The 25768-nt window shown below is 48.8% G+C and overlaps 1 protein-coding gene across 3 annotated transcripts in view; it reads right to left on the reverse strand.

Annotated features, from left to right (window-relative positions):
- Positions 1 to 25768, reverse strand: part of INSC (INSC spindle orientation adaptor protein) — a 127672-nt gene that overhangs the window by 22175 nt on the left and 79729 nt on the right. For all 3 annotated transcript variants that reach the window (XM_029957245.1, XM_029957244.1, XM_029957246.1), the window contains exons 7-8: positions 20094 to 20219; positions 1687 to 1858 (exon numbers count right to left, since the gene is read on the reverse strand). In XM_029957245.1, coding sequence (XP_029813105.1) covers positions 1687 to 1858; positions 20094 to 20219 — 298 coding nt within the window. The remainder of the gene's footprint in view (positions 1 to 1686; positions 1859 to 20093; positions 20220 to 25768) is intronic.

The raw sequence follows: 25768 nt of genomic DNA on the forward strand, positions 1-25768 counted from the left end.
AACCAGGATCCCCTTCTCCAGGGACAAACCCAACCTGGGCAAAGAAGTAGGAATGGAGATATGGCAATAGTGACAGCTAGTTTGGACTATATGGGTTTTTGGTGTATTTATTTGTGGGTATTTGGGCAATCATTTATACATTGGGAGATTTTCTATAAAACTTAGGGTTTTTGTCTTATCTTTAAAAATTGGCATTTCCTACATGGCAACAATTAACAGGAGTGTATCAGCGACCTCCCCTCCCGTCCTCAGGGTAGATGCTTTTCAGTTCCATACGGGATTCAAATTTTCTTCTTTTCTTCTTCTATCTGGCCCCCTTCAACTCATTTATGTTTCCCACCTGGGTCCGGAAGATGGCTGGCGATGAGAGAATCCTGGCATAAGTGAATCCTCATACTGTTAGGTTTTCTCAAGAAAGTTCCTCAACCTCTCTGGGTCTAGGTTTCTTCTATTATAGAGTGAGCACTTACCTTTACGGTCTCTCGAGTTCCCTTCCAGCCAAGGCTTTCAACAATTGGCTTCTGTGTTTTCTTAACTTTGGATAAATGTGGATATTGGCAAATTTATTGACCCCAGCCTGGTCTGTGGGTGCCATTGCTCCAGTGACTAAAATCAGCCCTAAAGTCAGCTTAACTGATGACCGTTAGGTTCAAAGTACTCACAGATCTTAAAATTCTAGAGTTAGAAAGACTCAAGAAAAATGGTCCCAACCCCATGTTTTCTATATTAGGAAAGCTGTGAGGTAGTGGCAGCTCACAAAGGGCCTGCACAGGATTGTTGGACAATAGCTACTTGTTGACTGGATAAATGGAAAGACCAAAAAAATCCACACCCAAATATTCTGACTCCAAATCCAGTCTGTGCTGCCCCTAAATTTGTGCTATTCCAAATGTTCCCAGCCCTGATCTGATGATTCTAAGAGTGAACCCTAACTTTTCTGATGAGATTAACTTTCATTCAGTTTCAGTACAACATGGCTATGGAAGCCATAGCAGAAATAAGGATAGAAGCAGAAACACATATCCTGGCCAGCACCTACAAAGGGAAAGATGTGGTTTGTGAAACAAATTTCCTGAGGATGTGATCCAGACAAATCCCAGCTTAAAGCTGGAGGAAGAGAGTATTCTAGTTCTCAGTGTATGATTCTCCAACCAGGAGGACATACGTCTGAATAGGGGAACCTACAAGAGTTAGAGCTTTCAAGGCCTCACAAGATGTGGGGTCGGAGTGGGGGCTGCAGGTGGTGGGCTGGGACGTGCCTGTGCCTTCCGAGAAGCTGTTTGCCTACTCACTGCTGCCACATTCATTGGGCACAATAGGTCTGAAACTTTAGGAACAAAGCCCATCAGAGTCTCTGGCCAAGGATCTGAACCCCAAAATTCAAGGTCCTACGCTGGTCTCCAATCTGAAAGGCCAGTTAATGCCAATGCGACCTCAACTCATGGAGCTTTCCAGAGGGCTGCATGCTTTTTAATAGGAAATTTGACAACAGAGCTCTTTAAATCCTGATGATGACACATCAAGAGTGGGATTTCAGCTAGCATGACATCAATTCAGGAGCTACGTGGCGTGCAGCGAGTGTGGGCGTGGGTGGCGGGGTGCAGGAAGGTCTCGTTGGCCTCTCCTGAAGACAATTGTGACAAGTCCCACTCACACAGCAGGCCCCTCCCGCCCAGGGTGACTCACTGACTAGAGCGGTCACGATTTCTTCCATGCTCTCCAGAAAGCTGCCGAGGTGCTGAGTGAAGGGCAGGTGTGGGGAGGTGACCTGGGCAACCACAGCCGCAGCCTCAGCCCGCGTGGCCTCTGAGTGGCTGTCATCGGTCAGGATGTCGGCCAGGCACAGAACGCCGTCCACCTGCAGGGGAAGAGAGAACACGTCCCCATGTCTCCTGGGAGAGCGCCACTGCTCATGACAGTAACGAGACAGACACAGACCCCTTTCAGGGTCCAGCCCTGGATGCCCAGAACAAGCCAGGACTGTGTGTGGAGCCAGGGATAACCTGGGGGCAAGGCCCTCAGAATGACCCCAAGTCCAGCATCTGAAGGACTATATTTTGGCTCTAGCAGAGATCAGTGACCTCCCAGGGGCTTCTTAGAGAGCAGGTATCAAGCCAAGCACCCAGGGGCTAGGGCCTGACCATCCACCACAGCAAAGTACAGTAGAAAGACCAGTCACTCAGTACTCCCACATCCCTGAGCTCCAACCCCAGGCCCCCCTTACTTGGACTGTGTGACTTGGTGTTAGTTGCTTAACCTCTCTGAGACTCTGTGTCCCCCATTCACCAACAGGGTGTTGCGGAGGTGAAGAAACAGGAAATGTGAATCCAGGAAAGGTGTTTGTCAAATGTTGGCACCCTGCACCCTCCTCCCTTCCTTGGGTCAGCACTAGGCTGAGATCAACATCCTTCTCCCACCCTACCCTCTACCACCTTCCCCCGCCTAGAAAGAGGAACGGACCTGGGCATGGGGGGATAGGGATCCTGGATAAAGACTTCAGCTTCCCAGTTCCGGCCCAATCAGACTTCATCTTGGCACAAGGACAGCTTCTGCTTATCACGTGCTCACCACGTGCCAGCCAGCCCTCCAAGTGCAGGGCACGTACCATTTAGTCCTTGTAATAACTCTCTGAGGCCAGGATCATTAGCATCCCCATTGCACAGAGGAAGAAACTGAGACACAGAAAGGTTCATTGACTTGCTTCAGATCACAGATTTTAAAAGTAGTCGGTTTAGAATTTGAACCCAAATCATCTAGCCTCAAAACCCATAGTTTTTATCAGGACATCGTACTGTCTCTTGAGTGGCAACTGAACTCAGACCTCCGCCTCCAGCAGGGGTCAGTAGATGAGACTTTCTGGAGAAAGGCTGGGGTGAGTGGGTGGGTAGTAAGTTATCGAGGTTCGCTCAGCAGGGCTCCTGCAGCCCCTGAGATGGCCCCAGGACACCAGCCTGCCGTAGGACCCTGTCACCAAGCACCAAGATGTCCTTCCCCTGTTAGGGGTCGGGGGGAGGGATGAGACCAAGGAAGAGCCAGGGAGAGGTGAAGGGAGGATATGCCTGTGCTGATGGTCTCCACACCTGCCACAGACCCGGGGCTCCTGTCCCAACACCCTCCCTTCCTGCCACTCAGCTTAAGCGGGTCTCCAGGGGTCAGTGTTTCCTTTGACTAATTACCACCACTGAGTTCTGGGCCTCCCTTAAATGGCTCTTGGGAGCTGTAAGGTCCATTAGCTGTAAAAGCCTTTGGCAATCTCAGACTCAAAAGAGACAAATGTGGGAACATGAGCTGGGGGAGCTGTCCACAATAAAACTCACCTGTGTGCCTAATAAAAAAGAACCAACAGCAGCCAGGTGGCTGCTGGCAGGACTGGACTCATGCCGGGTGTCTGACTAACAGGCCTTCAGAGACGGGCCTCACTTGGGCCCAGAGAAAGAGAAAGGGCTGCTCTGGGCCTGGAAACAGGAAGCAGCCCTATTGCCAACATAAGAAACCATTTAGACCTGTCTGGCTTTATCCCTTTCCCCCTTCCGGCACGATCCAAGGTTATAGCTACAGGTCTCAATTATAGAGTCTCCTCAATCCAACCTTGGATACAAACGGAGTTGCATTCCCAAACTCAGGTGAGAATGTTGGTCAAACCTAGACCTGACCCAAACCTAGTCCCCAACACACGTGGAAATGGGCCAATCTGAACACACTAGTGAGGCCAAGGAGCTAATGCTCTCCAAGGGCTGTGCCATCAAGGCCTAGACACCAGACCTGCTTCCCAGAATGCTCCTCAGAAAACCCACTGAGTACGATTCTCCTGAGTACCTACTGCATGCCAAGCAGAAGTGAGCCAGGTCGGGGTGTGCCCCGCAGTGGGGCAGGTGACTCATCCACAAATAACCATTTTACAATGTGATTCCCAATGAGGACACCCTACGGGGAGGCCGCTGGAAGCCACCCTGACTTATGTCCGCACTCCCACTGGGGGAGGTGGCCCTTAGAGCTCATGCCCAAATACATCTGCTAGCACTATAGCATTTATCCCATTGTTTCTCCAAGAGGGGTCTGTGGACAAGCTGCACTAAATTCACTAAGGGTTTCTTCAGTGCACATTCCTGGGCCCCCCCTAGACCTATTCAATCAGACTCTAGGGAGTCTGGAATCTGCTTTTTAATAAAGTACACAGATGACTTTATGCACCAACAACTTGGAGCAGCACCACTGTGTGTGATCCTCTCGCCCTTGCCTGTCTGTCTCCCCTGTTCCCCTGGACACTCTGTAAGCCTGGGGACCACAGCTTACACAGTTTGCTCGTGGCTGCTCCAAGTCCCACATATAGTAGGCTTTGTGGGGAATAAATGCAAGTGAGTAAAACTTAACTGAAGACTTGAAGACACACTTTAGAGGAGTAAAGGAAGAGGAACAGCATTGCAGGCAGAGAAGGGATTGTGGGGAAAGACCACGGCGGAAAGAGCAGCTCCAGAGAAAATCAACTTGGGAACATGGATTCCACAGATTCCTGACCCCAGGAAAGTGATGCTGACCTAGCCTGATTCCTCTTCTGCCCTTAGGTTACCAGAGAAGAGTATCTGTGTTGTCCTATGCTTGTAAATGTCCACTGTTCTGCTTTCCTTCTCATTTATTTTATATGCTTCAGATCTCTTTTGGTATCTTGTTAATTAGGAAATATGTCATCCCTTCAAAAGATAATGCATGTGTGTGTTGTATGTCTGTATTACAAATTTACAAAGTACAAAAAATAATGAAATGAATAACTATATATGTATATGCCTAATATACAGAAATTCTATTAGGCATGAAATAACACCAGAAAGCCCCTCTATGCAGTTATTGATCACATACTTTTGCTTTTCGCTGTTGGATGGGCCACTACCTTGAATTTTGTGCTTATTATTCCCTGATTTATTGCATGTGTACATTTAGTCTTATAAGGTTTTGAACTTGACACAAATGGTATCACACTGTGTATAGCAATTTGGTTTTTTCACAATCAGCATTGTGTTTGGGAAACTCCTTCCTGTTGGTCCATGTGGCTAAAGTCCATTTATTTTCACTGCTGTGTGGTATTTCATTGTATAAATTGACTGTAATTCATTAATGCATTTTCCTGTTGATGGTAGTTTGAGTCATTTCCCAGTTTTTGCTATGATGTACAGTGCCTCTATAAATACTCTTCCACGTGTCTTCTGGTGCATATGTACCAGATTCTCCAGGAATCTCAACTGAGGAGGGGAATTACTCACAGGATCTGCACATCTTTAATTTTACTAGTATTGCCACATTGTTTTGCAGAACAGCTATTGCAATTTATAGTCTTACCAGTAATGTATAAACTCAACTCCCTATTCTTGTCAACATTTGGTACTGTCAGATTCTAAATTTTTGCCAGTTAGGTGGATACGTAGAATTTTTATTTTAATATGCACGTCTTCACTTTCTATAATAAAGCTAAGAGTCCTTTCCTGTTTTCATCTTACTTTGATTAGGTTCGGTTTTGATTTTGGTTTTTGCCATTTGGATTTTCTCTATCAATTGCCTGTTCATGTGTTTTGCTCACTTTTCTATTTGGCAGATTATCACATGCGTCAATTGCTGGGCTTGTGGCTCTGACGCTAATGACCTGCCACTTAGCCTCTTGTCAGCATGACACCACGAGCCCAGGATGATTTCCAGGTGCCTCATTATCTCAGCAGCTCCAACCCAACCAGCTCATGACAGTGGGAGGCCCTTAGGGGACCACTCCACTGGGCTTCAGGCTTCTCAGCACCTGAATCGATTCCTATACCATCCGAACATGCGCAGGCTCTGGAATTACACCTCCCTGGGCCCGAATCCCACTTCTGCGTCTTACTAGCTACACATTTTTGTGCTTACTTTGAGCCTTTCTCTATAAGTGGGGGGTAAAAATGCCACCCCCCCCAGAGGATACTGGAAGGGAATGGAGATAACGCAAGGACATACCAGCCACGTGGCGGCGTCATCAATCCTGCCCCATCCCCATCTGATGGTTGCAGCCATCTCTAGATCTGGGGCCCAGAGTCCTACTCACCTTCTTGTAGGCTCTCTGGGACTGAGACACCACGGGGTTCCTCAGCCCTTTGGGTTGGGGCCCACAGGTGCCCCCCCTTGTTTGGACATCCCAGCTCATGCAGCCTAGAACTAGGACTTTTAAAAGGAGAGTGACACCTATTTCATTTCCTGACCAGCACCAATAAGATAAATAACTATAATCCCTTATAAAAGAACAGAGAGAATAGTAATACAATTTTGCATCTCTTATAGCTCATCAGACATTAACTATGCACCTGCCTTGTGATGGGCTGAACTAGGCACTGGTACAAAGATGAGTCAGAAAGAAACAAGAGTTGGAGAAACAAAGACAGACACCTAGAGAAATTAAAGGAGAGAGGGAGAGAGATCACATGCTTAAAAAGGAATTGGAGACTTGTCTGCTACAGAGCCCAGCCTCCCAGTTCCCCTCTGATTTGGCCTTTATAACCTTTCCCTGCTGGGAACTCTCTCCATCTTGGCGTTCTCTCCTACCTGGGACTCCATGATACCCCATGGAGGGGGGGGGGGTGAGGGGGGTTCATCTCCTCCCTAGAGAAATAGCACTTACTTAGTCTCTCCTTCGTATCCACCTCAGGTAGCTCACCCCCGGTTTCCCTGTTGTGCCATCTCAGTCAACAGCACCCAAGCCAAGCAACCTCAGTGACTCACTATGAGGACCCCTAAACCTGGCTCTCCAGCCCTGACCTTCTTTCCTCATACCCACATCTACATTTCCAACCTGCTACTGGATCTCTTTCTGTTTAACTCCAAAACTAATTTGCCTAAATATTCCACAGGCCCCTCAAACCCCATTCACCTAAAGCTTGAGTGGACATCTTCCATGTCTTCCCTCCCCACTTCCTTCTCAGACCCAGGTGAGAAGTCACCTCATCTGTGAACACACACCTGCCTCCTCCAGACAGTGTCTCTCACACCACTCTGGTCTGACCACCACCAGAGCACTGACTGTGTCAGGCTGTCCTCATAGGGTTATATGCCCACTCTACACTAGATCTGAGCTGCTTTGGGCAGATCCTGTATTGAATCATCCCTGGTCCCCAGCACCCAGCTGAGGCCCAACACATGGCAGTTAATACAGTAGGCTGAACTATGGGGAGACAGAGGCCTGGGAAGGAAAGAGATTACCAGGGCCATGAAGCATGTTAATGCCAGGGCCAGGACTCCCATCCTGGTCTCCCTATTCTTTGTGCTGGGCTTCTCTGGGCAGCCTTTGAGAATGGCAGCAAAGGAAGAAGCTGGTGAGAGGGTCAGGTTGATGGGGGCTGCTTAGCTTAGATCCTCTGGTGAGCCCGAGAGTGTCCCAGCCTGAGGCCAGCTTCCTCAAACACTCGTCCCATTTCTGGAAAGTCTCCATTCTCAAACTACCCACTTCCCATCCCCGGATATAAACTTAATGATGCCAGGAGAACAATCTAATCAAAGCGCTTTCACATCCCTAAAGAAATTGCTGGTGGAAGCACTTCTATGTAATTAGCTTTTTACATGGAATGGGATGGGCCTACGCCCAAGGCCAAGCTTTTTTCCTCATGGGAGCGCATGCAAGTGGTGATGAGGACGGTCTGGCCTGGTCATCACCTGGGCAGCAGGGCTGATGCACCTGGGGTCTGGACACAGAGGGGCCTGGGGAATGCTGAGATTCTCCCTGAGTGAGCGTGAAGGAGCATGAGATGAATGCAGCTGAGGAACCCAAAATACAGTAAACATCACACCAGACTTATGAGCAATGTTTTCCTATTGATTATTGGAAAAGCATCACTGGTGGCTCTTATGCAAATATCTAAGGGACACTGGCTAGTGCATAAAGACCCATCAAGTATACTGGTGTTGGGCTACTATTTCCCAGTTCCTCTCTGAATGGTGAGGTTTTAGGGGAAGGCAGAAGAGTTGGTCACTGGGTTGTAAGAGTTTAACAGAATCACGCAAATGCAGTGGTAACTCGGCCACAGGGGAGGGACCATGACCTAAAGACCCCCAAACTTCTTTCACTTTTCTATCCACTCAGATACCTACAGTCTTCAGCGGAAAAAAAAAAAAAAAGACAAGGGGGAAACACAGAGCAGCTGGAATCTGCTGGAATCCAGGCAGGACGGATCTATTTGCCCAGGATATAGCCAGAGGAAAAACTCAATCATATTGAAGGAAGCAAGGGTCCTACCTAAGGAAGTAAAGACAAGTGTGGGGCAAGGGACAGGGCAAAGCATTAGGTGGAATAGATGAATTCATCGGTCAGAAGCAAGATCTGAATACGGGATGTAAACCAGATCAGGACAACGTCCAGCACAGAATCTGTGGACAAGGTAAGAGGCTAAAGGCTCACTTTCTAACATGAGGTATTCGCTTTAAGGAGTGCTGGTAGAGCTGACAGCTCAGGAGAAAGCTACAGAAAGTAAGACAGGCCTCCAGGAGGGTAATCCCCTCCTCCTCCCAGACTAACAGATCCCAGACACTGCTCAACCTCCTTTGCTATTTCAAACAAGAATCTCTGATTACAAACTAAGTGTCAAAATGGATAAAACAAATCTGAATATGTAATAGCGAATGGGACATGGATGAAAGGGATTATAAAACCAGTCTGGCAAGCAAGTCAGTGAGGTAGAGAGAGGTGAGCTATTGCAGTGGAGAAAAATCAGGGATTAAATCACTTTACTTTATTGACGAATAAAAAATAATTTCCCTGTCAGATGATTTTCTTTAAAGCAGATTGTCAAACAGATGTTCTGAAGGCATTTGGGGGTAGAAGGAGTGGAGTTTGTGAGAAGATACCAAAAGGTTAGTAAGAACAAGTTCATTTCCCTCTAGGTTAGGGTGAGCAGGTCGGTGCTGATGTCAAAAAAAAAAAAATGTCAGGTTTTCAGCAAAGCACTACTGGGCAGAGCTGGGCTGGGAATAGTACCAAAAGTGCTTCTAGATTAGCAGTTCTTAGCCTGGTTCTCAGAGGATTAGAATCATTCTGGGAGGGGGCGCCTGGACGGCTCAGTCGGTTAAGCATCTGGCTTCAGCTCAGGTCAGGATCTCAGTTTGTGGGTTCAAACCTGGCATCGAGCTCTGTGCTGACAGCTAGCTCATAGCCTGGAGCCTGCTTCATATTCTGTGTCTCCCTCTGTCTCTGACCCTCCCTTACTTGTGCTATCTCTCTCTCTCTCTCTCTCAAAAATAAAAATTAAAAAAACAGGGGAAAAAATTTAGAATCATCTGGGAAAGTTTTAAAATATTCATGTCTTGCTTTACCAACAGGAAATCTGATTTATTAATCTGGGGGTAGAGTCTTGGTATCAATATTTTTAAAGACTCTTAAATTCCAGTGGGAATGCTCAGTTAAAGCGTCACTGTTCCAGAGGTAACTGTGAGGATAGAGTAGAAGCTGCACAAACTTACGAGAAAGTCCGGCTTCACAATTCAGCTGTACTACATGCCGACTTGGTGAAATGAAACAGGCACCAAGCCTATTATCTAATCCTTAAAATGACAATGATATAACACAGCTAATAATAAGATCATGAAATATTGAAAGAAGTCCCCCAAATCAAGACAGACATCCATTATCATCACTCCTAGTTCACATTTTACAATGGCTGTAGCCAGTGCAATAAGACAAGAAAAAGAAATAAAAAGGTAACATGATCAGAAAAGAGGAAGCAGAACTGTCATAACTTATGGATCACAAGATTGCATAGATGTGTACACAATCCCAAGACATCTACACACCAGTATATTCAAAATTGCATTTTCTATGTATCAGCAACAATTTAAAAAATATTTCTTAAATAACACTTAATTCGCATAAAAACACACTCAGAAATAACTGTAAAAAAAGATATGCAACATGTTGACACTGAAAACGCAGCACATTGCTGAGAGAAAATTAAAAGCAATCTGCATAAAGAGAGGTAAGGTATGCTACATTTATTGACTGGAACATCCTATACTGTTCAAGATGTCAATTATCCCAACATGTACTTATAAATTTAAAGAAATCCCAATCAAAACCTTAACAGGTATTTCTAGGGAAATTAACAAGTACATTCTAAAATGTACATAGTATGGCAAAGAGCTTAGATTTACCAAGATAATCTTAAAGAAAAATAAATTTGGAGAATTTATACTACCAAATATTAAAATTTATTATAGATTACAGGGACTCAGACAGTGTCTTATTGGCACAAGAATGGAAAAAAAAGACTAATGGAACAGAAAAATAACTCCATAAACAGACTCGCACATAGGTCATAACTTTACCTACAACAAAGGCATCACTTTAAGTGGTAAAAAGATTATCTTTTTGATAAATGCTATTGGCTCTATTGGATATCATATGAAAAACACTGAACCTTGAATATCGTTAAAAAAATTAATTTGAAATAGATCTAAATATGGAACATAAAACAATGCAGCTCTTGGTAGAAAATATAGCCTGTCTTCATGATTTGAGGGAAAACAAAGATATGTTAAATGAACACAAGAAGCACCAACTACAAAAGAATAGATCAATAAACTAGACTTTAAGCTAAGCTAAGCATTTCTATTCATCAGAAGACACCATTAAGAAAATGAAAAAGCAAACCACAGGCTGAGAATAGATATTCTCAATACATATACTTGACAAAGGATTCATATGTACAATACATTTTTCCAAGTTTATAATTCAATAACAAAAAGACAAAGAAGTCAAATTTTTTTAATGGGCAAAAGTCTCAGACATTTCACAGAAGAAGACAACCAAATGGTCACTTAGGATATAGGAAAATGCTCAGAATCATTGCTCATCAGGAGACTGAAAATTAAAACCGTCATGGAGATCACTCTATGCCTGAGCAGATCTCAGTCAGGGCACTTCACGTCCAGCTATCACAAGGTTGCAAACTACTTCAGACTTCTGAGGCAGCCCAGAGCAGAATGAAACACTCCTTTGGAAAGTGTGTCATTCCTTACCTGTGCGTGTTCCATCCCCCCCACCCCCCCCATGCTGGTCTCTTTCTCATCCCGCTTCTCTCTCCCTGTGTCTCTCTGTCTCTGCATGGGCCTGGAGGCCCCGTTGCTTGCTGGCAGGGACTGAGGACACCGCGTCTGGCTCTGTGCTTTGAGAGCAGACCTGTTGTTGGTGCTTGGGCTGTTCCCAGGAAGTGGGTCCACCCCAAACCTACACCTCTGCAGTCCCCTCAGCCTCCTCACTGTGTCCCTCCCCAGCAACTTCCTTTCCCCTGCTCACCTCCAGACTAGCACCTGTCCTGCTTCAGAAGCCAGAGGGCAAATAGTGCTGGTGACGCAGTCTCCACCTCTGTGCCTGGTCCAGTGCCCTGAGGAACGCTGGCTTCTCTGTAGTACAGCTTCCCTTCTCTCCAACATTAGCATCATGGTAACCTCGACTTCTTATTTAATGGCTGCTCTCACCAGAGTGCTTGTGGTGCAGCCTAGGAGATGCACTTTGACCAACATTTTACCTCCTCACCCCACCTCAAATAGGCATATGACCACAGGCTTCCACAGGGGAGAGAGGTTCCCAGCTCCCTTCTGACATCTCTAGAGAAACACCGCCCCCCTCAACACACACCCCTCCCCAGGGAAGAGGCACCAGAACTCCTAGCCCAGCCAGCTCAGCACTTCTGACTCTGTTCATCACCAACTTCTCTCAGAATGACTTCCTATGTCCCACAGTACCTCCCTCCACTATGAGAAGATGGAGGTTCCTAGGGATTAGGAAATTTCCTTGTGGGCCTCCGGGCATTCTGTCCTCACTGAAGAGATGCTTACAATGTCTGCAGTCCCTGCTGCCACCCCACACCTGGGCGTGAAACCGCTCAGAGGTCATGCCAGGCTGTAGCTGAGTGATGTCACATGACGTGCATTCAGGCCTCAGCTCTGCTGCCAGCAGCGGGAATGCGGGGGGACACAGCGCTGGGTTGTGACGGTAACTGGGCCTCTACCCTCTCTTCTGCAATGAGGAAGAATGCACCAGGACACTTCTGACAGTACTGACCCAGCCGTGCAGTGAGCATTGTTCAGCTGGGTGTGCGAGCCACTTCCCTGGTGTGCTAAGGGCTGAGTGATAGAGTGTCTGTTGGCAGGAAGCTCAGACAGAGCTCTGAGGCCAGGAACGTGCTGAAGGAGCAGCACCGAGTAGAGCATGAGCACCAAGAGGGAGGAGAGGTCGGGAAGGCCACCCAGAGCAGGGCACGTGAGTAACTTCAGCAAGGGTGGGTGAGACGCCGGCCCAGGCCACCCAGCCGAGGCCAGTGCTCCGGGGCAAAGAAGACCTGAAGACATTCTGTGGAGGACTCTGGCGGGAAAGGGAAAAACTCACATTCATGGCACATGGACTCATTTCGTCCTCACAGCCTGCAAGGATTATCACTCCACTTTACATATGGTGAGGCCAGGGCTCAGAGGGATACGAGGTCAACACACACTAAATGCTGAAACCAGGTGTGGAAGCCAGGCCTGCTTACCAAGGGGATAATGTGCTGGAGGCAGCTTGCTCACAGGGCACCTCTGTGCCAGGCCGAGGGGCTCGGGGTCCGGTGAGAACTGGGGAAGGAGGAGGGGGGTGCTTAGGAAGGGTTCTGGAAGTCAGAGACCTGTTAGATTACAAGACATATCCACATCCTCCTGCTGGAGGAAGCTAGGTTGGTAGGAAGAAGCTCCTGTTGCCTTGAATTTGAAAATCTCCCTCCCCATTCTCTATTCGCCCCCCCCCCCCACACACACGATACACTGTCTCTGATCAGTGGGTCCCAGCCCTGAGCCCACCAGCTTTAATCAGCTCCAGAAGGGAGTCTGGGGCAGTGTGACCGGGTGCAACTGCCTCTCTTATCCACCAGAGGCCGCTGCTGCATAGCACATGGGAACCCACGAAGTCAGAATCAGAGAGCAGCCTACTCTAAGCAGCACTTAGTTCAGGCTTCCAGGGGTCTCCATGCCTTCTCCAAACTCAGGTTGTGCCTTGAGCATGGGGTGAGGCTCCCCAAGCCAGCAGGGCCTTCCTTCGGTCTGAACCATCCTGGCCCGTAAATCCTGGCATGAACTCCTGAGGTGGGGTGGAGGACTGCAGGGAGGCGGGGCAGTGTGCCTCATTTTATTCTTGTCTCTTTACATTCTGGCCTCCTACAAGGCCCCTCACCCCCGCTCCCAAGGCAGAGGGACAAGCTTGAGGGACTTAGAACTCAGGGAAGGAGATGAACCACACTCTCTCTAGACAGCCACCTTGCAGGGATGGGAAGGTGACCATGGCAGTCCCCACTCCTGCCTGCCTGTCAGTCACAGCACAGACAGCAGACCTGGGACCCTGCCTGGGCTTCTTCTCTGCACAGTCCCAACCCACTCCCAACTCCGGCACCTGGGATCTCCATTCACAAGCGTTCTCTTATCCCCACCCCCAACAGCTACTCGTAGGTAAATTATGAAAGGGCTGCAAATTAAATTAAGCAAAGATTTCTTGCCCCACTTTCCCCACCCAACCTCACTGACCTATCAGAACTGACTCCACCAAGATAGGGTAGCTGCCTTGCGCTGGGGTCCTCACACTATGCCCTTTTCAGCTAATAAGAGTGTGGAGGAGAGGCTTTAGCAAACAGAACCCATATCTGAGAGCAAAAGAATGGGGTTCTCAGCCCAGGCTCTGCCTCTCCACAGATCTATGCCTTCCAGCCTCAACTTTCCCCTTCTGTACAATGGGCGTGACCATCTCTCCCTGCCTTCCTTACACAGTGATTTTGAGATTCCAGTGAGAAAAAGAAAAACTGCTAACGTTTCCATCAGCCCCCTTGCACCCGCTCCCTCCTGCCAAGGGTCTGTGGGATTTCAGGATCTGGATCCAGCACCCCTTGACTCTAGCCCAGACCTTCAGATGTCATGGCATCTCAATCCCAAGAAGTTGGCCCAGGAAACCCCGGAGCAGGAGGGAGCTTCATGGGGACAGACAGCTGTTTTCCCATCCCTCGCCACTGATTTTCTTCTTGGACTTGATATTGGGCGCTCGTCCCCTCCCCACTGCTCATCTTTAATTTCTCTCCAACTTTAATTTCTCCATCGATTTTCATTAAACTCTCCCTTTGGCTCCAGCGCAGGGTGAACTCCTTATTTGAAAAAATGAAACAAGAGGGAGGGGGGTGGGAATAAAAAGAAACTCTTTTGAAAGCAAGATTGTCTAGTCTCAAGGCTGGAGGAAGCAATTACTAGAACTGTCTTGGAGGTTGTCTGAGGCCGTCCTAGCCTTGAGCTTTGAGTGTCCCCTCCCACTCCGTATGGCCCTAGACCCATAGGTCCCTGGCCCTCAGATCCCCAGTCTCTCTCTCTAGTCCCGAGCCCCCTCCAACCCCATTCTGGCCACTGGCCCTGTCCAACCCCAGTGCCCGCACCAGCAGTGCCCTGACCATTCCTCTAACTACTCAGAACGTCTGCCAGGGCTCTTGTAAAACCCCAAGAACTCAGCCTCTTTGGGGGCAGGGTTTCCCCAGATCAACCTGAAATGGTGGAGACAAATGGGCAGGGAGGAGGGAAGGGAAGCAAATACAAGAGAGAGCTCGCTCCCTCGTGCAGGCGGCCCAGGGCGCCGCGCCCACACTGCTGTATCGCACCATCACGACAGCACCCCATGTTATAAAGAGGGAAGCAAGGCTCAGAGGAGAGTGACTGGCTCCCCAGCCCCCTATCAGCCTCCCCAAGCCCTTCAGCCCTCCCTCTTGGCAAGCCAGTCCACCTTCCTTGTTCAGTCTTCCAGGAAGGCCGCCTTGACCAGTCCAGGCAGGCTGGGTCATTAGGCCACCCAGCCTGAGATGGGTCCATCTGCTCTTATTGGCGTGTATGGCCCTGGGGCCTCCACTCCTTCCTGGACCCTTGTTTTCTTCCTCCAGTCTTCTCCAAGGTGGGGTTCAGAGAACACAGTCTCTTCTTCTGGGCCCCACAAATCACTGAATAGAGAGCTCCTGAAAGACTTACAGCTCCCCTTCCCCCAACTGGCCGGCTGTGGAGTCCCTCTGCCTTTCCTGAGGCCACTTTCCCATGGCCTCCCTGGGAGCTCCTCCTTGGCCCCCTGAGTCCATCTCCATGGCCTCCTTATGGCCGCCCTCACCAGCATCTCACACAGTGGCAGTGCCATCGGCCTGTGGCCTCTGACAGCATGGGACAGCCGTTTCCAGAACTTCTGGGCTTCTCCCCAGCCACCCTCAGCGGGAGACAAGGCACAGAGCTGTTTGGGTCTCCTCTCCAGAGCCCAGCACAGAGACGGGAATGAGGGGTGATTCTCTGCCAAGGACACAGGGGAAGCAGGACAGACTCCCTGAAACTCACTGGTTTAGGGGAAAACATACTGCTGGGGATGAACCAGACCTCTGAACCCTCAGATACCTCTGGACAGGCCTTTGCTGTGTTTTGACATCTTGCGCCTCCAGCCCTGCTGGGGGAGTGGTCTGGGCCGCGCCCTGCCCAGGCCAACACCCACCGCCCGGCTCCCTGGAGGCCATTCCCCTGCAGTCCCCACCTCAGAAGGGCCGGCTCTTCTCAGGCAGCACAGTACAAATAACACGCTTCGATGGGGCGCCTGGGTGGCTCAGACAGTTAAGCATCTGGCTTCGGCTCAGGTCATGATCTCATGATTCGTGGGCTCAAGCCCCGCATCGGGCTCTGTGCTGACAGCCAGCTCAGAGCCTGGAGCCTGCTTCAGATTCTGTCTCTCTCTGACCTTCCCCTGCTCAGACTGTCTCTCTCTGTCTCTCAAAAATAAAGAAAAATAAAAAGAACACACTTTGAAACCAGCCAGACGTGGCTCTAACGCTCATTGATGAGCAGAGGAGACAAGGTTCCTGAATCTCAGGTTGCTCATCTGTAAAATGGAAAGGAAGCTCCGGCCTCACGCAGCTCCTCCATGCTGTGCACCGGGCAGCGTCTTCCGCCACGTTAGCCTCTCCTCCTGCCAGGTCAGCACTCCCCTGTCCATCAGATAGTAATCTTCCTCAGGCCACTGGTTTTCTAAACCCTAGCAATTAGCATCACACAGGCCATAATCATAATAGCTACCGTCTGTCAGAGCCTATCTATCCTCCTCTGCCAGTGCTAGGAAGTAGATGTCATCATGCCCATTTAACTGAGGAGACTGTACCGCTGGGAAGTGAGTAAATTCCTCAGGGAAATGTAGCCCGAGTTCACAGGGGGAGAAGCCTGGGCTCCAAACCAGGAGAGCCTGACCTTCAAAGGCCGTGGTTTCCCTACTGCGCTGGGCTGCTTCCTGGCAGCTGTGCCACGAGGGAGTGGATGAGTCGCCATGACTGGAGGGAGATGGACTGAGTGAATGAATGAGTGAGTGAATGTATGACCAGATGACAGAAAGAATGAGGAAGCGGATGCCTAAGTGATTCCACAGAGTGAATGAATGACTCTATGATTGAACTAGGACCACACAAAATCCCCAAGCCGGACAGAGCTCGGGCATCACGCAGCAGGGTGTCTGGTGCCCTGGCTAGACCCACACTTCTGACACCGGGGTCTGTGCATGATTTAATGGACCTCTTCAGGGCTGGAGGGAAGTAGGGGTGGGAGGGGGGAGCCACACGACAAAGATGAATTTCACCAAATCCAGCACATTTCACACTGCCCATTAATCAGGTGGGGCTCAGTGAGGAGCTCAGGCCAGTAAATCAGCGGAAGGCTGAGACTTTGACATTATCTGACTGGTGAGTGAACTGGGTCTTGTGAGTGGGTGACAGACAAGAGCCCCCGGGCACCGCACTCCCCAGCCTGCCTTTGCCTCGCCCATCATGCTGGGGTTTCTACGGTCCAGCCTGTCTCTGGGCTTTTCTACCCTCCACCGTGGCTGGAACAATGGCTGGCCTCACAGAGCCTCTGAGGCCAGCGCTCAGCGGCCCAAACCACAATGGGGCAGGTGTGACTGGGACCTGGGGGAGGGGGCGTGACAGGGGTGAGAGAGACCCTGGCCCTTCCTGGGTCTAGAACTTCTCACAACTTTGGAAGCAGCGTGAGAGGCGGAAAAGATTGTGGACACTGGCCTCAGAAGGTCAGATCTGAGTCGTGGGTCTGCACAAGGGTTCACAGCGCGGGCTGGCTCTGGCTGGGCAGAACTTCAATTACAAGCACCAGGCCGTCAGACCACTGGTTAGCTGGGTGCCCTCGGACGAGGGGCTTCGCTTCTCCAAGTCTCTCATCCTTCTATGGACAAGGAGGACATCATGGCACCAAAGGACTAACCGTCACATGTCACAATGAAAGGGGGTGCTGAGCAAGGCACCCACCCACAGCAAGTATTTGATGTATGTTAGTTATTGTCATGATGTGCTTATGACCCATTAGGACAGGGGTCAGTAAACGTTTTCTGCTGAGGGCCGGCAATCGTCAATGTTTTTGGCTTTGTGGGCCGCGTGGTCGTTTGCAACTACTCAATTCTGCTGCTGTGGCACAAAATGAGACAGTCGACAGCTAAGTGAATGAGCATGCCAGTTCCATTAAAATTTTATGGGTCAAAAAATGTGAATTTGAATTTCACATAATTTTCGGGTGACGCAAAATGTTACTCTTCTGATTTTTCTTAACCATTTAAAAACAGAAGAAAAAACCATTCTGAACTCACGGCTGTTTCAAAACAGGCCACGGGCTGAATTTGACCCACAGACCGCGACTTGCCATCCCCTTGCACTAGGATGGCAGCTCCCGGGGACAAGGGGGCTTGTCTGTGCCGTTCACTGCTAAACTCGCAGCAGCACCTAAAGCAGTACCTGGCAAAAAGCAGTAGATAAATATTTGCTAAACGAATGAATTATAAGCTGTGTAATTCTGTGCCACAAGTCATTTCTGCTCTCCAGGCCTCAGTTTCCTCATCTGTGCAAAGGGGATGCTTGCACACTCGGGCAAGCATCAAACGTAATTAGGAGGCCGGTGGAGCCCCCAGGCATGATCAACGCGGTGTAGTTGCTGTTCTGACCACCAGGGGGCTCTTCTCAGGACGACTTCACTCCCTGTGCCTGACACAGAGGTGTTTCAGGAATGTCGTGTATTGAAAGAAAGCTGCCCTGGAAGAAGGGAGTGCCCAGTTAGGGCCACCTTCTCTTGTACCAGGTGGGGGAGGGGGGTGCTTAGCACATTAGCCAGGAGCAGCGAGGTGACCTTGGGTTTAGCTGCAGAGCCTTTGAGGCACTGTGAGAGTATCTATTTAACAGGGAGGAGGTGAGGTAGACTGGGCATTAGACTCAGGCAGACAGGGTCCAAATTCTGGCTCTAGAATGTACTTTGTGATTTTAGACAAGTCACGCAAACTGCCTGAGACTCAGTTTCCTTGCCTTTAAGATGAAGACAAAAAGAGAGCTCACCTGGGAGGGTTCTAGTGAGTTAGAAAGGGGTGCGTGTTGGGGGCTAGATGAGCACAGGACAGGGCAGCACCTGCAAAGATGCATTCATGCCTTCTAGCTTTGGAGCAGCAGCAGGAAGGTGGAGGGAAAATCTTCTCCAGATTTCTCAGCGGCACAGGATTTTAGCTCTAAACAAAAAGCCCTGCTGTTTTTCTTCCCTGAATTAAAATTTTTCTGCTGCTCTGCAAACTCTCTGAAGCCAAGAAATCCATGGCTTTTGGAGGACTGGTGATTCCAGTCCCTTCTATTTTTTCCTCCTGTTCTTCCCACTGACCAGCAGGAAAAGAAGATGAAAAGCAAAACCAGTCTGGCCACTATGCAAGGAAGAAGATTTTATGGGAGAAGAGATTATTCAGCACAGAGAGCTGGAGATGCCCAAAGCATCTACTTCATCAGGTCTATTTTGTCACAGCCCCCTCTCCGTTCTGCTATGTAAACACACACATACAAAGGCTTCCACCCCTGTAAGAAGGGGACACCTTGCCCAGGGGACTGGCACTACCTTTTCCACCATCTTGCTCTGTACCTCAGACAAATCACTTCCCCATTTTGATCCATAGCTCTTCTCATCTGTAAAATGAGCCAAGTCCCCATCCATCCTCCATCCTCAGCTAAAAGCATCTCTAAGTCCATGATCCTAGAACACTGTCCCATAACCTGAGCAGATTTGGAAAGAGGCAGGTGGAAACTGAGATGACCATCTGACTAGGAGTCCAGACCAAAGTGAAGAAGCCAGGGGTGGGGTGGGAGATTCCTGAGAGCTGGGACCAGACTGTGGGACAGGGGTACAGAGGAGAGGGGGCATCTTGTTTGCCCTGACCCCATACAGACCAGACTCAAGGAACCTACCCCCAATCCAGAGGGAACCACACCTATCACCAGGATATTCCTGGCCTTTGTCCCTCTCTTTCATAACATTATTCAATATCTTTCTTTGAAACTTGGTTGAGAAAGCTCCAAACATCAGCCCCAGCCACCTCTACCCTCCTGGCTTAAGTCCTGAGGGTCCACCTGCAGGCTCAGACCCACTCGGGCCTGGGTGGTGGAAGAGCAACCTCAGCCCTGCAACCTGGAGAGAATGGGGGGGGGGGGTGGAAGCTGGAATTAGTCACATCATGCTAGGTTGGCCTGGGGCTGAGGCACCAGATCACTACCTTCCCTCTAGTGCCACTCATCCCAGGCCATGTTGACCCAACATACACTTGGCCTTAGGCTTCAGTTTCCCTTACTCAATCCCTCTGTCTTGGCTGAGCCCCACCTGCTTGCCCAGGCCAATGCCTGTCCTTCTCTTGCCCACTCTGTCCCCCAGGGAGCAGTATCCTCCTCCTTCCACTGGGGTCCTGCCATGCGTGAAGGACCAACAGCCCTTAACTTTGACACCACTCTGCACCCTACCTGCCTATCTCCTGCTGTGTTCTGCCCACTGGACTATTGGTCTCTCCACCCTGGAGTGCCCTTTGGGCCCTGCCCTTCCTGGCCAAACTCCTCAATCCCTTTCCTTTTCATCAACTCCCATAGTCAAAATCCCAGCAGCCCCCTTGGAGTGATGCCTGGGAAACACAGGTTCTCAGGGGAAGGAGCCCAGGTAGGAAGGAGCCCCACCCACTGCCCACCTGACTCAGGGACCTCGAGCCCCACCCAGCCAGCCAGCTGTTCTCTTACCTTCTCCAGCTGGTGGACACCCTCTTCCACACAGCAGATGGAGGCCAGTGTGCGGAGCGCCTGGGGGTACAAGCACCGGAAACTATCCTGCCGGCAGACCTTGAAGAGGGCTACGACCCCACCCTCCTGCCAAGAAAAAGAAAATGTCACATGACCTCCCTGGGTCATCTTTCCTGGGGTTGACTCAGGAATAATTGGCATCCCTCACTCTGCAGATATGCTTTTGGGTCTTTAGGGCAGCAGAATATGCCATCCCAAAGCCTCATTCTGCCATAAAGATTATTTTGAGCTGAAGGCAATTGAAGAAGACACAGATATCAGGTCTCTGCCCTCCTCCTATTTGTCAGAAGGGGGACATAAATTTACAGAGATATCCCCCTTCTCTTCTCTACTAGGAAGGACAAAAGTGAATCATCAGAGATAACTTTAGACCCTTACAGCCTGGAGATGACATCACAGGAATCCTCCTAACAGACTTTACCTGCCACCCTTCATCTATCATCAGTTTTCCATGGCTTTGCCTTCCTAAAGTTTGTCACCCTTAGAGACTCAAAGTTCTTTTCAGATTTCCTTTTCTTTGTTTTTTTAGTTCTCTAAAAATGTATTGCTCACTTGCTAAGAGGCTATATAAGTTCAAGTTCTAACCAAGCCTCTGAGTCACTCATCTCTAAGTGTTCCAGTGTGTAATCATGATGCATATGCTAATAAACTTTTGCTTGTTTTTCTCTCTGTCTTTTGTCAGCCCGATTTATAGGGCATCAGCCAGAGAACTTAGAAAGATGGTAGAAATAAAGAATTCTTCCTCCCCTAAACTATACACATGTGCGTGCGCACATGCACGCACACACAGACGCACACACGCTCACATATACTTCCATGTTCAAATGCACACTGAAATGAAATGCTGCCTGCAAAAGTAATGTCACCCTTGACGGCCCAGACCATCAGGGACTGCCAGTTGAAGGAGCACTGTCCAAATGCTCCTGGAGCTGCAGTGCCAGGGGCGAGGGTGTGCGGGCAGCCTCAGCACCACTCAACACTGTTCCCACTTACCTGGCAACTCCCTCTCAGCAGCCTGCCACAGAACAAGGCTGGAGTTCTCAGAAGTAGGTTCTAGAAGCAAGCCTGAGGCAGATGGAGGGAACCGAAGCCTAGATGCTCCGTGCTGGTTCTCACTCTGCCAGCAAACACCATTATTTATCGGATCCTTCCAACCACCATGGCAGGCACTCAAAAAACGACTTTTATTTTTATCAATATTAGAATTTATTCTCATTTTGTGAGGGGGGGAAAAAAGCAAGCCAGATGGGTGAAATCATTCACCCAAATCTGCATCATCCATGTTTTCCCTTCTTTACTCTAGTTTGTGAAAGAAAAACAAAAAACCCAAAACCATAAAGCCTTCAGCAACCATCCTCCTAGCTGAGTGTGAGTGTGTGCTTGTTTTGTGACAGCTGGGCATGGAAACACCTTTAACTTGTGGAGACTTCCTCACAGTCTGGGAGGACTTCCGGGAAGAATCCAGGGCTGTGGTGAGGCACTCATCCTAACTGGCCATATCTATTCTGTAGAAATCACTGGAGCCACCACAGTTCTCAGGTCCCAGCAAGCCAGTGGCCACACCAGTAGCCACACCACCAACGCAAGAGAAGCTGGACACCCCACATCTGGCTTTGCCCTGTTTCCTCCCTCCCCGCTTCCCTGAGGGCTGCAAGGGTGCCTGCAGAGAGCAGGAATAAAGAATTTGTGAAGACTGATCTGAACTTGGCCCTGAGGACACTCACCCTGAACCTCACCCCCCTCAGCTCTAACTAAACTGGTTGCACTCTGTTCTCCAAACTGGAAAAAAAAATTGTAAGAAGGGGAGTCCAGCAAAATATCATCCGCTGTCAGATTTTTGAGGATTCTTTCAACAAAAAATGTACGCAGCACTAGGCACTGTTTCATGTTCTGGGGATGCAGCTGTGATTGACGGCACAGATAATGAATAAGCAACTAGAAGAAGCCACAGCATTGACCTCTAGGGCCCAGCATAGACTCGCTGCAACAAGTCCTCCAAATCTTCCCTTCCCAGCACCCCACAAAGATCAGCCCGGCAGCCCTCTTCATTCTAAGAGTTTTGCTAATGACTGCAGGGACCAAGATGAGTTCATAATTTCTGACATTTGACAATCAGCTGAGAGCGTGCCTTAATTTCCATGTTCCTACTTCCTGTTGGGGTAGTTCCTTTGGTGGGAAAGAGGCATATTATATATGGCTGATAAATTCATCCATGCAGCCAAAAACTATTCACAGTGTACTAAATGTCACATGCTGTGCTAAGCCCTGAGCAAGACTGCCTCAGTCCATATTGAACTCACGCCCTGGCAGCCAAGGAGTCACGGGATGGCAGGTAATTTTTAAAGCAGGAAGATATCTGGGTAGGGGTGTGATGGAATGAGGGGGTACAAGGTTACAGGAACACAGAGCAGGAACTCCTAACATAATATGAGAGGGGGCTGTGGAGGGGTCAAAGAGAAGCACTCTGGTATTAAATGGACATCACTCCTCTGATGAAGATACACTCTATCTAGTGCAGGACAAGACACTTACCCCCTGACTCCCTGCTCCATGGTCCTTTATCCCTGTCTTCCTACTTTCTCATGGTCTCTGGGACATCTGATGAGGTTTCCACATAAAGACCTTACTCAGAGAGTCACTGAAGTGAAATTGAATTACTCTTTAAGGTGAGACAAAAAAAACAGGAGTCCCAAGGTCTCCCCAGCCAGCACTGCTGGTTATTATTGACTTCCCTCCAGATATAAATTATTTATACACGTATATGTGCTCATACATGTAGATGTATTTATAGATGTATGTTTATATTTATATGTGTGTGTGTATACTATCATATATAGTATAAATATATTTTATGTATGATGACAGAGATGATAAGTGATAGATACATAGATAGATATGATAGACAGATGGACAGGTAGGTAGGTATTTACATCCAGAACAGACAACAAAGAAATGGTACCAGAGAATGCCAGACCGAGAGCCAGGATCAATGTGGCAGGCTTCCTTTGGCTGGGAAGACACCGAACTCAGCATAACTATATTTAAGCCTCAGGATCCATTTGCATTGGGTTCTCATTACATTGTTTGCCAAGCCTGTGAAAAATAGCTTTCTGTGCATTTTTAGCTACTGGGAAAGCTAAAGGGAAGAAATGCTGAATCCAGACTGAGGGGGTTCTGGTTCAAATCCTGACTTTGCAGCTGGTTAACTTTCGCTAAAAACAGGGTCACAGCAGCTACACAACCAAGCTGTTGGGGGAACAACTGAGTTCATGTATGTGAAAGGGCCTAGCTCCCAGTTCTGGACAGCCAGGTGAGGGTCAGTCTATGGAAAGCTTCCTGGTTAAAAGGATGTCCCAAACCTTCATAAAAGGTATCCCAAGGGTTGGAATATGCAGAAGGGAGAGGACGAAGGAGGCTCCAGAGGAAGGGAGATGGAATAGTTGTGTGGACCACCCTGAAGACCCCTCAAGGACCCAAGAGTAGCACCCATCTTAGAGTAGAGCTGGGAGAATTGCACTGAGCTAGCAGAATTGCACTGCTGGCTAGAGCTTGTTTAATTTTATAGAAAGCTATGGGCTCAAAGCCAAAGTATATAATGGTATCTATTATCCAGACAGACTTGGTATAAGCTGTCATAGAGCTGAGGAGGCCACTTGTGGGGTGTAGGCTAGTGGTGGGGGAAGTAATAGAAAAGCAGGATAATTTTGACAAAGCACAGGGGAGTTTGCTCTGCTCTGCGCTCAGGAAGGGATGGGGCTTACTACGACTGTCACAGGGAGGGCTGGGCTTGCTACTTGGCCTTCAAAGGAACCCAAGAGGCTGAGAGGGCAGACCTCAGACAGATGAAGGGCCCAAAGACAGACCACACTGGGTCCCAAGGACGCAGGTGGGGCAGGCCACTTCGAGGCCCAGATTTGTCCCAAATTTGTCACAGTGCTGGGCACGCTACCTGAGCATGAATAGGGAGGATGCTGTGTAGAGTGCACCAGGGACTCCCAGCTCCTGTGTCACCGTCAGGACTAGAACCCCAGACATGGTGACTCCACTGGAGCATCCGGTCTCACCCTCTTCCAGGCTGGGAAGATGGAAGTCATCACTGAATCTTCTCTTTGCTTCAGCCTTCTGTCTACTCTCTCCCAAGGATTGGAGACACGGGAAAATTGAGATTAAGACTCTGGAGGCAGAAGATCTGGTTAAAATCCCAGCTCTGCACTTTAATGCGCATGAACTCAGACAAATTATTTACGTTCTCTCTGGTCCTCTATTCCCTCATCTCAAAAATGGGAATTATAATCACAACACAGCATAAGATCACTGAAAGGATCAGATGAGATAATGAATGAAAAGCTTAGCACAGGGCTTGGAGAGAAGAAAGGATGCTGCAAATAACAAAGGCTGTGGAAGGGGGTGGGGGGTAAGGGCAGGGGAAGGAAGAGGAGGAGAAGAAGGAGAAAGGAAAAGGGCTGCTGACAGGCAGTTCAGAAGAGTCAGCAAGAGCATAGCCTTTGCGGCCAAGAAGGCAGTTTCAAATTCCAGCTCCCTCACTTACTGGCCCTGTGACTTTTAAAGCTCCCTAGTGATTCTAACAGGCATCAGGGTTGAGAACCTCTGGGTCACTCTTTGGCCCAAGAATCTGAAGGGCCAGGGTGAAACCAGTTGTCACCACAGTGGGCTTTGGGACCGTGAGCTCTGAAATAAAGAGACTTGGCCTCTATTTCTAACTCCACCCTTGATCGTTGTATGTCCCTTAAACCATTCTCTCAATTACAGATGAGAACAACAGGATACCTACTTCCTAGGATGGTTTTGTGATTTAAAGCAAATAATGTCCGAATGGCATGAAGCCCGGTGGACAGCAAGACAACAACAGTCGAATGTTAACTGTTGCAGTTACATGCAATTTACCTCTCCCCTAAGCAGGGTTGACAAGTGTTTACCCTCTTCCAGATTTCTTTAAGGCCTTAGGTGAGTGATTCTGAGAGTGGCCATGCCTCATAACTACCTGTAGGGTTCGCTAAAATGTGGATTCTCAGGTCTTATCCCAGGACTTCAGTAAATTTAGGTGGGTCAAAAGTATCTGTGCTTTCCAAAATCCCCTGAGGGGCTGTGATGCAGAGGCAGGTCTGGGGACCACTGAACCAGATCATCTTCCTGTGAGTGGAATCATACATCTGAAGGACAGAACTTTGTGTCCAATAAGATCCCTAGTTCTGTCTCTGTGGCAATGGCATCTCTCAGGTTAAAACAAAATTAGTAAAAATGAAACAGAAGACCCTGGTGAGAGCCTAGGGTTATCAATTGCCTATATTTAGCCTAAGTGTTTGCACACCAAGTGTAGGGGCAAATTAACCACGAAACTGGTGAATTAGAACTTCCATTGGAATTGATGAAAACCACCATTACCCTCAACTTTGTCTTCTCCTCATGTAGTTCTACAGTGGCTGCAGGTGTTTTGGGGACTCATTACGAACCTGGGTTGGGGGACGAGTTTTGTTTGGGTTTGGCAAGATACGTGGGGATGAGAAAGGAGGATTGGTATCCCTGACAGACACCACATGAAGAAGATTCTAGAGATGAGGCTCTGGGGGCACCACGTTTTTCTCAAGAAGGAACAG

Source organism: Suricata suricatta, chromosome 11 (assembly GCF_006229205.1).
Source record: "Suricata suricatta isolate VVHF042 chromosome 11, meerkat_22Aug2017_6uvM2_HiC, whole genome shotgun sequence".
NCBI lineage: Eukaryota > Metazoa > Chordata > Mammalia > Carnivora > Herpestidae > Suricata > Suricata suricatta.